This window comes from Myotis nattereri (genome assembly GCF_964212035.1).
Source record: "Myotis nattereri genome assembly, chromosome: 2".
Taxonomy (NCBI): Eukaryota; Metazoa; Chordata; class Mammalia; order Chiroptera; family Vespertilionidae; genus Myotis; species Myotis nattereri.
This window is the reverse complement of record NC_138076.1, coordinates 212,126,521-212,143,783: the sequence shown is the minus strand read 5'-3', so window position 1 is coordinate 212,143,783 and position 17,263 is coordinate 212,126,521. Positions and strand designations below refer to the sequence as shown.

The 17,263-nt window shown below is 47.6% G+C and overlaps 1 protein-coding gene across 2 annotated transcripts in view; it reads left to right on the top strand.

The window, feature by feature from the left end:
* Positions 1–9,270: 9,270 nt before the first annotated feature.
* The window catches only part of TCF20 (transcription factor 20), a gene marked incomplete at its 5' end in the record, with an annotated part of 43,155 nt that continues 35,162 nt past the window's right edge, over positions 9,271–17,263 (top strand). The window contains one exon of one of the 2 annotated variants that reach the window (XM_081082599.1): positions 9,271–14,994. In XM_081082599.1, coding sequence (XP_080938725.1) covers positions 9,304–14,994 — 5,691 coding nt within the window. The remainder of the gene's footprint in view (positions 14,995–17,263) is intronic. The other variant, XM_081082598.1, reaches the window with a different exon arrangement.

Here is a 17,263-nt window from a genome sequence, read left to right as displayed (position 1 = left end):
GTATGTTTGACAAAGAACAAGATACTGGCATAATCTCAGGATTTTCCCCACAAGATAGGTATACTCAGCAGTTACACAGGAAGGCGGTAACTTGACAGTGGAGAAGGCTGGCAGAGATGGGCTTGACCAGGTGGATGTGGTTGGCATCACCAGTGGAGGGAAGGCTCTCCATCCATCCCTCCTGGCCTGACAGCTCCACATCCCGGGCATTGCTGCCAGGAAGGCGGGGCCTGAGTCTGGACGTACACATCGAGGGCCATCCTACAGAGTGGAAGGGCTGTGCTTTCAGGAATGGGAGTCAGGAGAACCCTGAGGACTATTACAGATTAACAAGACACTAGTGAGACGGGGCAGCTTGTGTTCCTGGGTGGATTCTGGGCCAGAAAAGGAAAGGAAACACTGTTGGCACAGTTTACTGCATTTGAAGGCGGCTATGGATTGGATTGGTGGTGTGGTGTGCATGTTGATTTCCTGCCATAGAGGGTTATGTGCTGGTTTTAGAAGCGTGTCCTTGTTTTGGGAAATACACATTTTAGTCTTTAGGAGTGGTTGAGCTTCCGGTCTTCAGCCTGTCTCAAGGTGTCAGGGAAAAGCTAATATGTGTACATACAGGTAATGAGTGTGTATGAGTGATAGGGCAAACGATGTGAAACATCAGTTGGGCAATTGTTGAGGGGTATGTAAGCACTACTATTCTGTACATTTGAAATTATTTCAAAATTATTTTTTAATACCCTATTGAGATTTTGACTGGAATTGAGATTTTTATAAATGGATGTGTGAAAATTTGACCTCTTTATGATACTGAGTCTTTTCACCTAGATGTGTTGCATATTCTTTTGACTTGTTTATTTTTTATTGTGAATTCTTCTTTTGGGTCCTTTGGTAAAGTTTATAATTTTCATCAGAGAGCTTTTGTCCAATTCTGCTTTGGATTAGTCCTCTGGTATTTTTTTAATTTTGTTGCTATTATAAAATGAAACACTTTTTGCCAATAAGTGGCAACACTAATTGCTTTCTGTGATTTTGTCTGTGAAGGTTTAGAAATTATGTACTCAGCAACCTTGGAATGAGAAAATTATTCAGTAACATCTTAGGAGCTCAAGCTCAATAATTTAGGAAAACCCGCAGGGAGACCCAGCTGGCCCCAGAGATAGCCCCACTGGCCCCCACCTTCTACTGCCCCCTTTTCAAGGACCGTTGGCCATTTTGCCACAGATTGGTCATCTAAATTAATCTTGGGATGCCCCTGCCACTATTCGACAGGTAGCCATTAAGTGGGGAGGGGCCCCAGGCTCCTCTGGCCTGGCATTTTAAAAAAATACATATTTTTATTGATTTCAGAGAGGAAGGGAAAGGGAAAGAGCGATAGAAATATCAATGATGGGAGTCATTGATCGGTTGCCGCCTGCATGCCCCCTCCCCTTGGGATCAAGCCTGCAACCCAGGTACATGCCCTGACCGGGAATCGATTCCTGACCTCCTGGTTCATAGGTCGATGTTTAACCACTGAGCCATACTGGTTGGGCTGGCCTGGCATATTGGGGCATTTCCCTGCAGTCAGAGAAGCATGCGTTTGATAGGGTGCTACAGCCTCCTAGCTGTTGGGAATTAGGTCTAAAAATAGGCCTGCCCGCTGTGGGGTGGATTTCAGCTGTTTTTAGGGCTGATTTTGAAAAACAGCTCAGAGGCGATGATTTCTGTGTGAACACTCGCTTGGGCACCACGTGCGTGTGGTGTTGGTGCCAGGTTTCCGGGAGCAGAGCGTGTTCCTGGCCAGTGCCTGTCTCCCCCACCTGCCTCCGGACTGTGGGGTCTCCTGGGCCTGCCTTTCTTCCTCTCAGGCAGGGAAGTGCTTTCTTGCCAGTAGGAGCAGATAGAGCGAAGATATTTCTGAGGTAGAGTGAGGGGTATATTTTTTTAAATGAGACTAATAAAATTTTTAAGTGGTTATTTTCTACACAAGCATTAATGTAAGTAGACATGAAAAGGGAGAAAATTAATCCACAATCCTGCCAACCTGAATAGTCAAAAAATTTTAATGTTTCCATATTATTTTGGGGGGCTTGGACAAAACAGATGCCTGATTTCTAGATAGTTGTACCTGTAGCACGGGGATGAGCTTATGTGCACTTCTCTTTATCTGACTATACCTAATAAGCATTTCCCATGGTGCTAGAATCTTTATAATTATTTTTAATGAGCATGTACTATTTTGTTGCACAGATATACCATAATTTGCTTAATCATTTTCAAATGATAAAGAATTAGGTTCTTACCAGTCTTTTCTCTTAGATATCCCTGGAGTGAATATGTTGGTACTTTGATTTCTGTTTGGTTGTTTTGAGATTTGCCTAGGATAAAAATCTAGTAAACAGAGTTACTGGGTCAAAAGATACTAACATGTTTACAGTCATACATATGCTGCATAACAAGGTTTCAGTCAACAGTGGACCACATATAAATAAGACGGTGGCCCCCTAGGATAGAATGGAGCTGAATTTCTGTGCTTCGGGCGGAATTTTTCCTTTCCCTGAAAGGACAGTATCTGTAGGGCTTGCAGAAGGTTCCCTCTCACTCACGGCACCTCAGTTGTGAGTACAGAGATTACATCCCAGTCCGTCGGCTACTGACCTGTATCCGTGCCGAGGAGACCGTCCCCCCAGCACTGCACATTCAGCCTCCCAGGCCTGTCTGGTGGGGTTCAGAGCACACTGCTGCACATTCTTTGCTGAGGACCCAAGATCCTCTGCACAGGCCCACAGGAGCCACCTTACCGAGTATCAGCGCCACTGCTGCTTCCGTGAAGGCTTCTGTGGTGTGGCACCAGCCTGTCACTGTCCTTGGGAAATGTGTTCAGGTTGTAATGGTGTAAAGCACAGGTCAGTTTCTTCGATTCAATGCTAGAGAGAGCCCTCTGCTACATAGAGTCAGTGGAGCCAAAAACATTTCCAAACTATCGAGTCCTCAGTTCTACACTCTCCATGTTAATACCCTCTTTTTAAAATAAATAAATAAATAAATAAATAAATAAATACCACAAAGTTTCTTAGTCTGACACTGCTTCATCAGTAGCACATACCTATATACTGATGAAAGGCAAATTCACTTCACTGTTTATTTTTACTGAGGGAGAAAAGCCAGCAAAATCTCTGCTTTAAGGAAGACTTTGTGGAGAAGATCACATTTCAGGGCCTCTTAAGATCCTGGGAGCCATGTGGCCTGACAGGGCAGGAAGGAGCTTACGGACCTAGGGATGCTTCAGAGCCACCTCCGGGTGAGTGGGGCGATGCGCAGAGGGCGCCTGGCGCCCAGCAGGTTTGTTGGTGGGGGAGCGGAGCAGAAACTGGGCTGAAGATGTCAGTGGCTTCACAGCATGTCGGGGGAGCAGCACTGTCAGGAGGGCAGGGGGCGAAAAGCTGCTCCACGTGGTTGGTGCTGGGAGAGGGACCTTCTGGAGAGGCTATGCCGCTCCCAGAAAGATGCAAATGTCAGTGATAGGGCTGGGGAGGTGAGGGCAGGTACGGGGAATGGAGGAAGAGCAGGATTAGGTAATGTCTTAAGTGCAGAGTTAAAGGAGTTTGGGGTTATTCTAAAGCTTCTTACTTAGGGTATCTAAGAGGATTGTAGTTTTTCTTGGGGGTGGTAAGTTGGGTCAGTGGAAGAAAGAACCACATTTTTTTGGTCATTAAAATTGAGTTGGTGATTTCCCAAGAATAAATATATTTTGTCACCTTTATAGAAATTAATCTAGACACAGTGACACTGCTCACTCAGTCTTCATGTGCACAAGTGATTGCTCTGTCTGCCGGTTACCACCTAGGCCTTGTCTGGAGTCTTGTCTCCTGCCCCTGCGTGGTCATTAAGACATTGCCATATGGCTGTTAGGTCCTGCAGACCCACCCACCCTGGCAGTCCGAGCCAGCACCTGCCTGCTGCTGTTTTTGTTTTCCCTCCAGTTTTGAACCTTGGGCATGTCTCACTTGCTTGCTGTTTGGCTGTACACTTGGTCTGACGTTTCTAGGTGTTTTGTGGAGGGAGGATTTCCAGTCCCTCTGGTATGCCATATTGCATGAAATAGAAGTCTCTCACTCCCCAAGTGATAATATTCTACTCTGAAATACTGGGAGTGAGAGAAGAACTATATTAGTCAGGGTCCTGGTAGGAAACAGATGGCACACTCAAACTGGGGAATTTGAGGAGCGTTTAATTATATCATTCATCTTGGGTTCATTCAGGAAGGGGGAAGCTTTCCATGCCAGGTCTGAAGAGTTTTGATAGAGGGATTAAGGGCTTGCCCATCCCTTGGAAGGTCAGGGAAGCTGCTCCTGAGTGTCTGAGACAAAAGCACCCGGGGAAGCCACTGTGCGCCTGTGCCTGCTGCAGCTGCCTCTGGGTGTGTCAGCCTCCCTTCCTTTGCCTTCCAAATCTTTCTGGTGCTGCTTTGCCAGCTCTAACCAGGACCATGCTGGAAAGGGGTTCTGGAAAGGTAGCTCCCAGCTCCTGATCTGCAGAGGAGAACTTAGAAAGAGGGTGATCACGATGCGCTGAGTTGACCAGTGCAGAACTGGGACCGTTTATAGAAGGTGGTCAGGGTTAAGGGACACCAGGCGAGCAATAGCAGGAGTTGTTATTACCCACAGGCCTGAAAGGCACAAGGAGGATCAGCCAGCCTCAGGGGCTGCAGGGTAGGAGCCAGAAGAGTGAATTCCTCCTCCTCGCTCTCCTCCTGCCTTTTCCCAACCAAACTGGGCCAGATGCCAGAGGGACAGCAGAGCCTTTTGACAATCTCTGTGGTGCCCCTCCCAGAGCATAGAGTAGAAAGGAGATGGGTGAGGAGTGAGACTGAAGGGCAAAGAGAATAACCCGCCAGGCGATAACTAGAAGCATATGTGTTGTTGTTGTTTTGAGAGAGAAAGAGGAACATCAGTTTGTTGTCCCACTTATTTATGCATTTGTTGGTTTAGTCTTATATGTGCGCTGGCCCGGGATTGTGCCTGCAACCTTGGCATATCGGTATGATGCTCGAACCAACTGGGCTATCTGGCCAGGGCTGCGTATATATTGTTCATGTCTTGAGGACTGAAGCATTCCTTCAGGGCAAAGAAAGAGAATGAGCACAAAATCATTGGTTAAACCTGAAATGAAAGAGGAAGTGGGCCCCAGCTCGTTTGGCTCATTGGATAGAGCGTCGGCTTGTGGACTGAAGGGTCCCAGGTTCAATTCCAGTCAAGGGCACATGCCCGGATTGCAGGCTGGATCACCAGTAGGGGATGTGCAGGAGGCAGCCGTTCAGTGATTCTCTCTCATCATTGATGTTTCTGTCTCTCTCTTCCTCTCACTTCCTTTCTGAAATCAATAAAAATATGTTTAATTTTTTTTTTTTTTTTTTTAAAGAGGATAAAGAGGAAGCGGGTCCTTGAAAAGCTCGCTCCAGGAAACTGCCTTGAGGACAGTTTGGAGAACTTTGTGGAGGGGAGTGGGGTGATGTCCGACCTGTGAAGGAAGAAGACAAAGGAAGCTGCTGTTGGTTTCCTGTAGACAGCAAGGCCCCGGGCTAGGAGGGAGACGCGGCTGCAGTGGTTGTCTGAGGTCAATGTGTGGACTCTGGGCCGGCGAACGTAAAGGCACTAAGTTCTGGACCTCACTTACTAGTCACCGCCAAGGGCTTTCTGATACCATTCAGAAAGTTAGGAAAGTGCCAGAAGACCAGGAAAGGGAAATCAGGCCAAGGGAGAGTTGGGGAGGGAGGTGCATTGGTAACCTCATTTGCAGAGTATGTATGCAGACTCCAGTGGATGACCTACTTCCTTTGAAGTGTCAGATTTTAACTACATCTGTATTCATTTAAACAAAGAAATTCAGGCAGTTGTCATTATTAATCACAATGCTTTAAAACTGATTACACTGACGCGTTGCTTTATTAAAATGGGGATAGTATTGGAGTGATCTATCAGTACCTTGTTTTATATGCTAATGTTTAAAAATACAGTTACTCTGGGTTTACATTCTTAAGTTCTGGTATATTTGGTTTTCTAATTGCTTTACTTGGGACTCCTAAAAAAGATGGACTTGTACCCACTTTCTGGTGCTCAAATACTTCCTGTATGCTAAGAATATTTAGCTTGACTGGTACCTCACAGGAGGTACTTGGCTGTGGGTTTGTTTTTTGTTGTTGTTTTTTTCTCCATCTAGTCCATAAACCAGAACTATAACAACAGGGGGAGAAGAGCTGAGAACAGGCCTTCGAAGGAATTGTACCTAAATGTTTTCTTTTCTGGAGCTCGGGTTTTCTTAGGAAACAGGCGGCCTAAGGTGGGACATGCTGATGTTAAAGTGAGTTGTCCTTAGCTCTTAGGGCTCCTGTTTAGGAAAAATTTGGAGCAAGTGGCAACATTGTTTATATACTTGAATTTTTCAGAAGCCTGATTTTATTTACAGAAGGATTAATTAAACAACCATGTAGTAATTTATGGAATGATTCTCTTTCTAGGAAGCTTTGCATTAAACTGCCAGACTTAGTCTTTTTGTTGGCTTTAAACCATCAGCTGCCTATTATCATGTAGAGAAGACCGAAGGGGGAAAGAAGGACATATTTAAAAGGTATTGATGGTGGCCACTCACTTTCAAGGCCAACCTCAGACAGGACAAGTGCCAGCTGTCCCTATCATAGACCCTCTGGGTCATGCAGTGCTAGGAACAAGGGGGCAGACTGCTGCTGCTCAGGAGTCATTGAACCCTGTCATTTGGTTTCCTCATCTGTAAAGTGAGGATAGTAGTGTTCTGTGCATTAATGGTTAGTGTGTGAGGTCAAACATTACAATAAGCTAGTGCCTGTTGCCAAGCAGATTCATTGGAACACAGAAAATAGTCTGTTGTCAAGGCATTTTGAAGAGGATGAGAAATGGTTTCCTTTAGATTCTGAGATTATTTAATGTTTAAAGATGACTTTGGGTCATGTGATTATAATCAAACTTAATACCAAAGTAACAGCCCCTCGTCGACTTATTTTAGACATAAGATATTTCAGGAAGAAGTGAGTCAAGCTTCTAGGGTTTGGAGTTACTGGCCATCTTCAGCCCTGATCCGTGTTTACTTTCTGAAGTCTCCTCATGGCTCTTATGTGGATTCAAGTTGGGTTTTTCCCCTTGGAACTGAACCTGGAGAATTTGATAGACAAGCCTTCAGCATCTTCAGCTCTGCTTTTAGATCGATCATGTTCTATTTATATATAAGTTCTATCTAGTTCTTTAAGGCCTAGTTCTTGTACCATTTACTGGTTCGCAAGAAGGCCTGCCGTGTGCTCCTTACTGTTTCAGTGACGTGATATTGCAGCAAGGCCCAAAGTCTCTGCCCTTTAGGAAACTTATATTCTAGTGGGGAAGATACAGACAGTAGACAAGTAGCATATCCATGTCTGCTGGGAGTAAGTACTGGGGAGCAGCTAACATGGGGGAAGGAGATTGGCAAAGCCTGGGCAAGGGTATATGGTTAGCTGTTTTTTAGTAAAATGGCCAGGGAAAGCCTTACTAATCAGGTGACATTTGCTTAGAGACAAAGGAAGAGGGACAAGCCATGTGGCTATGGAGGAAGAAGAGCACAGGCAAGAACAAAGTTCCTGTGTAGAAATACCAGTGGCCCATCCCAGGAGCTAGGAAACAGCGTGGAATAGAGCAGAGCAGGATAGGAGAGGCAGTCACAGAGGCAATGGGGTGGGAGCCGGGCCTTCCAGGCCATCTTCACTTAGAATATGACGGGGCACCACTGCAGGGCTTGGACATGAGGAGCCTGACTTACTTTTAAAAGTATCGCCACCTTTCTGCCAATAACTCCATTTTCAGCTCCCCCTGAGAGGGAACTAAGAAACTAACTTCATAAGCTATTGTAGAAAAATGTGTCCTAGCTTACCCTAGCTCATGTGTGTTTCATAACTTCTTTTTAAAAAATATATGTATTTATTGATTCTGGAGAGGAGGAGGAGGAGGGAGAGAGCTAGAAACATCAATGATGAGAGAGAATCATTGATTGGCTGCCTCCTGCGCACCCCACACTGGGGATCAAGCCCACAACCTGGGCATGTGCCCTGTCTTGGAATCGAACTTTGACCTCCTGGTTTATAGGTTAGCACTCAATGACCTGAGCAGTGCCGGCCGAGTCGTAACTTCTTTTTTAAATAATTGATTTTAAAGTCATTTGGAACAGTTTGGCCTTGTCTTACTCATCTCTGACTCTGAATTAGGCAGGCCCAGGCAAAAGACAAAGTAAAATCAGCTCTTGATTAACTGTTTAAAAAGAGCATTCTATTATGTGCTAATTACATTAGCAGAGGTATTACAAAGTGTTGACCCAATCTGGTGACTTTAGGAAGAGTCTAGGTCTTAGGCTTGATGAATTCTTTTCCTCTATCTTTTGCTGTCCTCCAAAGTGACTGTTTCTACTCCCTCTTTTATAGTAATCACCATTAATAACTCTGATTGCCAAATAAAAAACTATGTGGGGATCAGAGGTGCTGTAACGTCTTGCAGACCTCCAAAAAGAATCTTCAAGAATAGTCACGGCTATTTGACTTATGCAGCCTTGTCCTTTGTACCTGTGCGTTGATGGATGGTTGAGGGGTGCCTTGGACACAGTTATGTGTCAAGAAGAGGTTACCCTTCCTTAAGTTTGTGTGGCTGACTGCAGTGAGGCATCCCTGTGGTAGTGGTGATTACAGTGACCTGCTGTAACACGCATTTGGATACAAGGGATTGACCAGTTCTCAGGCCAATCCATTTCTCAAATTCCAGGAGGGGTTAGGCAGTGGAGTAGCATCATTATTTTTTAGACTCTTTAGTTCAGTAACCAGTCTAATAACATGAAAGCAAATAAATGAAAGTGTTCTTCTCATCCCTCCCCACCATAACTGGGAAATATTTAAAAATTGCTGTTTTTTAATTGAGAGTAATAACATAGTCCTATATTTTTACCCAGTTGAATTGGAAGGGGCTCATTTAATAATGAGGTTTTTACTGTATTGAATTTGTTTTTACCCAGAGTGCTTCTTTTCATACTAGCATAGACTTCTGCCTCACTCTTTAGACCATTTCTCTGCATATTTTCATTTTCAGAAATGGGTAGGCTAAGAAATAAAAGGAGATGAAATTGAAACCAGTCAGTTTCATCTGGACAGCTGGGTTATCATAGCAGCCCCCCCATCACCTAGACTTGATTTATTTGTACTAGGAGGACGCATGTCTCACTCTCTTTTTTTTTTTCTTTCATTTCCAGGAGGGCTGTTGGCCCGCCACTGTGCTGTTGAACAGTATGCAGTCCTTTCGGGAGCAAAGCAGTTACCACGGAAACCAGCAGAGCTACCCACAGGAGGTACACGGCTCCTCCCGGCTAGAAGAGTTCAGCCCTCGCCAGGCCCAGATGTTCCAGAATTTTGGGGGCGCAGGTGGTAGCAGTGGCAGCAGTGGCAGCAGCAGTGGTGGTGGGCGGCGAGGGACAGCAGCGGCTGCAGCAGCAATGGCTAGCGAGACCTCTGGCCATCAAGGCTACCAGGGTTTCAGGAAAGAGGCTGGAGACTTCTACTACATGGCAGGCAACAAAGACCCCGTGGCGGCGGGCACCCCGCAGCCTCCTCAGCGAAGGCCTTCTGGGCCTGTGCAGAGCTATGGACCCCCCCAGGGGAGCAGCTTTGGCAATCAGTATGGGAGTGAGGGTCATGTGGGCCAGTTTCAAGCACAGCACTCTGGCCTTGGTGGTGTGTCTCATTATCAGCAGGACTACACGGGGCCTTTCTCTCCAGGGAGTGCTCAGTACCAGCAGCAGGCATCCAGCCAGCAGCAGCAGCAGCAAGTCCAGCAGCTGAGACAACAGCTTTACCAGTCCCATCAGCCTCTGCCACAAGCCACTGGCCAGCCAGCGTCAGGCTCGTCCCACCTGCAGCCGATGCAGAGGCCCTCCACGCTGCCATCTGCCGCTGGCTACCAGCTACGAGTGGGTCAGTTTGGCCAGCACTACCAATCTTCTGCCGCCTCCTCCTCCTCCTCCTCCTCCTTCCCGTCACCACAACGTTTCAGCCAGTCTGGGCAGAGCTATGACGGCAGTTACAGTGTGAATGCTGGATCCCAGTATGAAGGGCATAATGTGGGTTCTAACGCACAGGCTTATGGTTCACAATCAAATTACAGCTATCAGCCTCAATCTATGAAAAATTTTGAACAAGCGAAGATTCCACAAGGAACCCAGCAGGGGCAGCAGCAGCAGCCACAGCAGCAGCAGGCACAGCAGCAGCCTCAGCAGCAGCAGCCTCAGCAGCAGCCTCAGCAGCAGCACGCTCCGCAGCACGTGATGCAGTTCTCCAACGCTGCCACCAAGCTGCCCTTGCAGAGCCAAGTGGGGCAGTACAACCAGCCCGAGGTTCCTGTGAGATCCCCCATGCAGTTCCACCAGAACTTCAGCCCCATTTCGAACCCTTCCCCAGCTGCCTCTGTGGTTCAGTCTCCAAGCTGTAGCTCAACCCCATCCCCTCTTATGCAGAGTGGGGAGAATCTCCAGTGCGGCCAAGGCAGTGTGCCCATGGGTTCTAGAAACAGAATCCTGCAGTTAATGCCTCAGCTCAGCCCAACCCCATCGATGATGCCCAGCCCTAATTCTCATGCCGCCGGCTTCAAAGGGTTTGGACTAGAAGGCGTGCCAGAAAAGCGCCTGACAGACCCTGGGTTGAGTAGTTTGAGTGCCCTGAGTACTCAAGTGGCCAATCTTCCTAATACTGTCCAGCACATGCTACTTTCTGATGCCCTGACACCTCAGAAGAAGACCTCCAAGAGGCCCTCCTCTTCCAAGAAAGCAGACAGCTGCACAAACTCTGAAGGCTCCTCCCAGCCTGAAGAACAGCTGAAGTCCCCCATGGCAGAGTCACTGGATGGAGGCTGCTCCAGCAGTTCTGAGGATCAAGGCGAGAGAGTCAGGCAGCTGAGTGGCCAGAGCACCAGCTCTGACACCACCTATAAGGGTGGAGCCTCAGAGAAAGCCGGCTCCTCCCCAGCACAAGGCGCTCAGAATGAAGCCCCCAGACTCAGCGCCAGTCCTGCAGCCAGAGAAGAGGCGGCCTCGCCAGGTGCTAAGGACACGCCATCATCATCCGAGGGCAACCCAAAAGTCAATGAGAAGACCATTGGGGTGATTGTCTCCCGGGAAGCCATGACGACTCGGGCAGAAAAGCCTGGTGGGCAAGATAAAGGCTCTCAAGAGGATGATCCCACAGCCACTCAAAGGCCACCCAGCACAGGTGGGCCCAAGGAAATCAGTCATGCATCATCAGTTTCACAGCCAGAGCCTCCAGGAGGAGGGGGCAAAGGAAACAAGAGTGGCGATAACCCCAACCACAATGGAGAGGGCAATGGCCAGAGCGGGCACCCCACAGTAGGCCCTGGCTTCATAGGCAGAACTGAGCCTAGCAAATCTCCCGGAAGCTTGCGCTATAGTTACAAAGACAGCTTTGGGTCAGCCATGCCAAGAAGTGTCGGTGGCTTTCCTCAGTATCCTACAGGACAAGATAAGGGAGATTTCACTGGCCATGGGGAGCGGAAGGGTAGAAATGAGAAGTTCCCCAGCCTCCTGCAGGAAGTGCTTCAGGGTTACCACCACCACCCTGACAGGAGATACTCTAGGAGTACTCAGGAGCATCAGGGCATGGCTGGTGGTCTAGAAGGAACCTCGAGGCCTAATGTCTTAATTAGTCAAACCAATGAATTAGCTAGCAGGGGCCTTTTGAACAAAAGCATTGGGTCCCTATTAGAAAACCCCCACTGGGGCCCCTGGGAGAGGAAATCAGGCAGCTCAGCTCCAGAAATGAAACAGATCAATTTGGCTGACTATCCAATTCCCAGAAAGTTTGAAATAGAGCCTCAGTCATCAGCCCATGAGCCCGGGGGTTCCCTCTCCGAAAGAAGATCAGTGATCTGTGACATTTCTCCACTAAGACAGATTGTCAGGGACCCGGGGGCTCACTCGCTGGGTCACATGGGTGCTGACACCAGACTTGGGAGGAATGAACGTCTCAATCCAAGTTTAAGTCAGTCGGTCATTCTTCCAGGTGGTTTGGTGTCCATGGAAACAAAACTAAAATCCCAGAGCGGGCAGATAAAAGAGGAAGACTTTGAGCAATCCAAATCCCAAGCTAGTTTCAACAACAAGAAATCTGGAGACCACTGCCATCCTGCTAGCATCAAGCACGAGTCTTACCGAGGCAATGCCAGCCCTGGAGCTGCCACCCATGACTCCATCTCAGACTATGGCCCTCAAGAGAGCAGACCCACGCCCATGCGGCGGGTCGCTGGAAGAATGGGTGGTCGGGAGGGCATGAGGGGTCGGTCCCCTTCTCAGTATCATGACTTTTCAGAAAAACTGAAGATGTCTCCCGGGAGGAGCAGGGGCCCAGGGGGAGACCCTCATCACATGAACCCACATATGACCTTTACAGAGAGGGCCAACCGGAGTTCATTACATGCTCCCTTTTCTCCCAACTCAGAAAGCCTGGCCTCTGCGTATCACACAAACACGCGGGCTCATGCTTATGGGGATCCCAGTGCAGGTTTGAATTCTCAGCTCCATTACAAGAGGCAGATGTACCAACAGCAACAAGAGGAATATAAGGACTGGAGCAGCAGCTCTGCTCAGGGAGTGATCGCCGCGGCCCAGCACAGGCAGGAGGGGGCCCGGAAGAGCCCAAGGCAGCAGCAGTTCCTGGACAGAGTGCGGAGCCCTCTGAAAAATGACAAAGATGGTATGATGTATGGCCCACCGATGGGGACTTACCATGACCCCAGCGGTCAGGAAGGGCGCTGCCTCATGTCTAGTGATGGTCTGTCTAACAAAGGCATCGAATTGAAGCATGGCTCCCAGAAGTTACAGCAAGAATCTTGTTGGGATCTTTCTCGGCAGACTTCTCCAGCCAAAAGCAGCTGCCCTCCAGGAATGTCCAATCAAAAAAGATATGGACCACCCCATGAGACCGATGGGCATGGACTGGCTGAGTCTACACAGTCATCCAAACCTAGCAATGTTATGCTGAGGCTTCCAGGGCAAGAGGATCATTCTTCTCAAAACCCCCTCATCATGAGGAGGCGTGTCCGTTCTTTTATCTCTCCCATTCCCAGTAAAAGACAGTCACAAGACTCGAAAAACAGCAACATTGAAGATAGAGGACGCCTCCTTCACCCCTCAAAAGAAGGCGCTGATAAAGCGTTCAATTCCTATGCCCATCTTTCTCACAGCCAGGACTTCAAGTCCATTCCCAAGAGAGAATCCGCCAAGGACCTCACAAGTTCAGACAATAGAAACTGCCCTCCTGTTACCCTCACAAGTCCTGCTAAGACCAAAATCCTGCCCCCACGCAAAGGACGGGGACTGAAATTGGAAGCTATAGTTCAGAAGATCACTTCCCCAAATATTAGGAGAAGTGCGTCCTCGAACAGTGCAGAGGCTGGGGGAGACACAGTCACTTTGGATGACATACTGTCTTTGAAGAGCGGCCCTCCTGAAGGTGGGAGTGTTGCTGCTCAGGAGGCCGAGATGGAGAAGAGAAAGGGTGAGGTGGACCTGGTCTGTCCAACAAACAAGGAGCTGAACATAGAAAAGCCTCTTGCAAGGTCTTCAGAGGAGTGGCGTGGCAGTGGGGACGACAAAATGAAGACTGAGACACACCCAGATACGGTCACTGCTGGAAAGGAACCCCCTGGTGCCATGACATCCGCAACCTCACAGAAACCTGGGAGTAACCAAGGGAGACCAGATGGTTCCCTGGGTGGGGCAGCGCCTTTAATCTTTCCTGACTCAAAGAATGTACCTGCAGTTGGCGGACTGGCCCCTGAGCCAAATCCGAAGGCTGAAGAGAAGGAGACCGATGCAGTGACGATTTCCCCCAAACCAGAGGGTTTCCCCCCAAAGGGGTACTTCCCTTCAGGAAAGAAGAAGGGGAGACCCATTGGTAGTGTGAATAAGCAAAAGAAACAGCAGCAGCCACCACCTCCACCCCCTCAGCCCCCCCAGATACCAGAAGGTTCTGCAGATGGAGAGCCAAAGCCAAAAAAGCAGAGACAAAGGAGGGAGAGAAGGAAGCCTGGGGCACAGCCAAGGAAGCGGAAAACCAAACAAGCAGTTCCCATCGTAGAACCCCAAGAACCTGAGATCAAACTAAAGTATGCCACCCAGCCACTGGACAAAAGTGATGCCAAGAACAAGTCTTTTTTCCCTTATATTCATGTAGTAAACAAGTGTGAACTTGGAGCCGTTTGTACAATCATCAATGCTGAAGAAGAAGAACAGACCAAATTGGTGAGGGGTCGGAAGGGGCAGAGGTCTCTGACCCCGCCACCCAGCAGCACTGAGAGCAAGGCGCTCCCAGCCTCGTCCTTCATGCTGCAGGGACCTGTGGTGACCGAGTCTTCTGTGATGGGCCACCTGGTTTGCTGTCTGTGCGGCAAGTGGGCCAGTTACCGGAACATGGGTGACCTCTTTGGACCCTTTTATCCCCAAGATTATGCAGCCACTCTCCCGAAAAACCCACCTCCTAAGAGGGCCACGGAAATGCAGAGCAAAGTTAAGGTACGGCACAAAAGCGCTTCCAACGGCTCCAAGACGGACACTGAGGAGGAGGAGGAGCAGCAGCAGCAGAAGGAGCAGAGGAGCCTGGCCGCCCACCCCAGGTTTAAGCGGCGGCACCGCTCGGAAGACTGTGGCGGAGGCCCTCGGTCCCTGGCCCGGGGGCTTCCCTGTAAAAAAGCAACCACAGAGGGCGGCAGCGAAAAGACTGTTTTGGACTCAAAGCCCTCTGTGCCCACCACTTCAGAAGGTGGCCCTGAGCTGGAGTTACAAATCCCTGAACTACCTCTTGACAGCAATGAATTTTGGGTCCATGAGGGCTGCATTCTCTGGGCCAATGGAATCTACCTGGTCTGCGGCAGGCTCTATGGCCTGCAGGAAGCGCTGGAAATTGCCAGAGAGATGGTGAGTACGAGAAATTCTGACCAGCTTGCTCTTTATCTTCTTTTTGGTTCCGTTTCTTCCACCTTTACCTATTTCAGCCTTACTGTTTTAGTCTTTAATATCATGTTGTAATTCCTCCAGATTAGAGCCGCTAGGCCCAAATGATGGACAGAAATTTGGAAGATTTATTTAACTTCTAATTTTATCAATAATATGTGTTTATAGTTTACAAAGTCAAGCTAGTGCAATGCAGCTTATTAAAATAGACGTCCTCCAGGCCTCCTGAGAGAGACTTCTCATTCATTCCCCTGCTAGTTTCCTGTTTCTAAACAATAAGCTTCTGCTATTTGTGTTATTTATTGATCCATTTTTCAACATCTAACACTTATGAAGTATGCTATGGCGATATATCCTTTTTTCTAAAACTTCTCATATCTCTAAAATTACTAATTCATGTTATTATTTGCTTTTTATTTTTTTTGGACCACATCTCTCTAATTTAAACTTTGCCATTGAAATGTTTTTCTTTAAGTCTGTTTCATAACTATTGTACTAGAGTATTCGTCACCATCATTTGTTTCGTCCCCCTAGTAAATGCTCTTTTCTGAATCCTGTATTTTTGCCTTTCTTAGTCTGGACTTTTACTTAATGGAGTGTATCATCCTTTAGCAATTTCCTGAGAAAGGGTGCATGGGAAGCACATACGTTGAGATTTTGCCTACTGAAAATGTCATTATTCAGTCATGTTTAATTGAAGATTGGTTGGGTATAGAATTCTAGATTTGAAATCATTTTCTCTCACTATCTTGGTGTCATGACTGCTGGCTTGTCCTGTAGCTTCTAGGGTTGCAGTTGAGAGGACAAGAGGGGTGTTTTTTGTTGTTGTTTGTTTTGGTTTTGTTTTTTAATTGGTTGATTGGTTTTACAGAGAGAGGAAGGGAGGGAGAAATAGAAACATCGATTTGTTGTTCCACTTACTTATGCGTTCATTGATTGATTCTTATTTATGCCCTGACTGGGATTGAACCCGAAACCTATCAAGAAGCATATCAGGACGGCACTCTACCAACTGAGCTACCCAGCCAGGGCCTGGAGTTCTGATTTTCATTTGTTATATGTGTGTTCTGTCTTCTCCCTGGGAAGGTTTGAGGATCTTTTCATGTTCCCTTGGGGTCTGACATCTCAGAACGATAGGCATTGAGGTCAGTCTTTATTCATTGTGCTGGCTACTCTGTGAGGTTTAGCCACCTGTAAACTCATGCCTTTCAGTTTGGGAAGTTGGTCGTGTGTTATTTCTTGCATGATTTCTTTTCCTGTGTCTTCTCTGTTCTCTCTTTCTGGAATTCCTGTTAATTAGGTGTATTGTACTTTCTGAGTTGATCCTCTGGCTTTATCTTTTCTCTCCTGTTCTGTATTCTCTCTGCCTTTTTGTTCTAATTTTTCCATGTTTTCTTCAACTTTTATCATCCAACCTTTTAGTTAACTTAATTTCTGATATCTTGGAGAGCTTTCTCTTCTCTGAATATCCCTCTAAAGCAGTGGTTCTCAACCTTGGCTGCACATTAGAATCACCTGGGAATCTTTTTTAAATCCTGATTTCTGGGCCGCGGAGGCCGCAGCAGCGAGAGTTCCAGCGTCTCCCTTAACTGCTGTAGTAACCTGGGTCCAGGGCCTCAGTGGTGCTCCTGAAGATCCCAGGTGGGCGAGGGAATAGTCAGAGGGATTGTGATTGCCTCAACGGCCCAGAAATCAGGATTTTAAAAAGATTCCCAGGTGATTCTAATGTGCAGCCAAGGTTGAGAACCACTGCTCTAAAGAGACAGTTACTTGGTTGAATTGGGCTGAGTTAGGGATCCAACTCGTCTTACAAACTCGGAGTTAATGCTCTCGTTGCCAGCCCCATCTTAACAGCACCCACTTTCTGAGACACTGCCTTCTCAGGATCTGTGCCACAAGGGGCTGGCTTTGTAGGAACCCCTCTACTGCACTCATTCTCTCTGCTTCCTTTCTGTCTGCTGATTCACTTATTCTTTGTCTATTCTATTTCCAGCTTACAAAATTTGGACATCTTTTTTTAAATCTTTATTGTTGAAAGTATTACATGTGTCCCCTTATTCCCCACATTGACCCCTCCTGTCCACTCCCACCCAGGCCTTCACCACCCTCTTGTCTGGGTCCATGGGTGATGCATGTATGCATACAAGGTCTTCGTTTGATTACCTTCCACCCACCCACCCACCTCTCCCCCGCCTTCCCTCTGAGATTCCACACTCTGTTCCATGCTTCCATG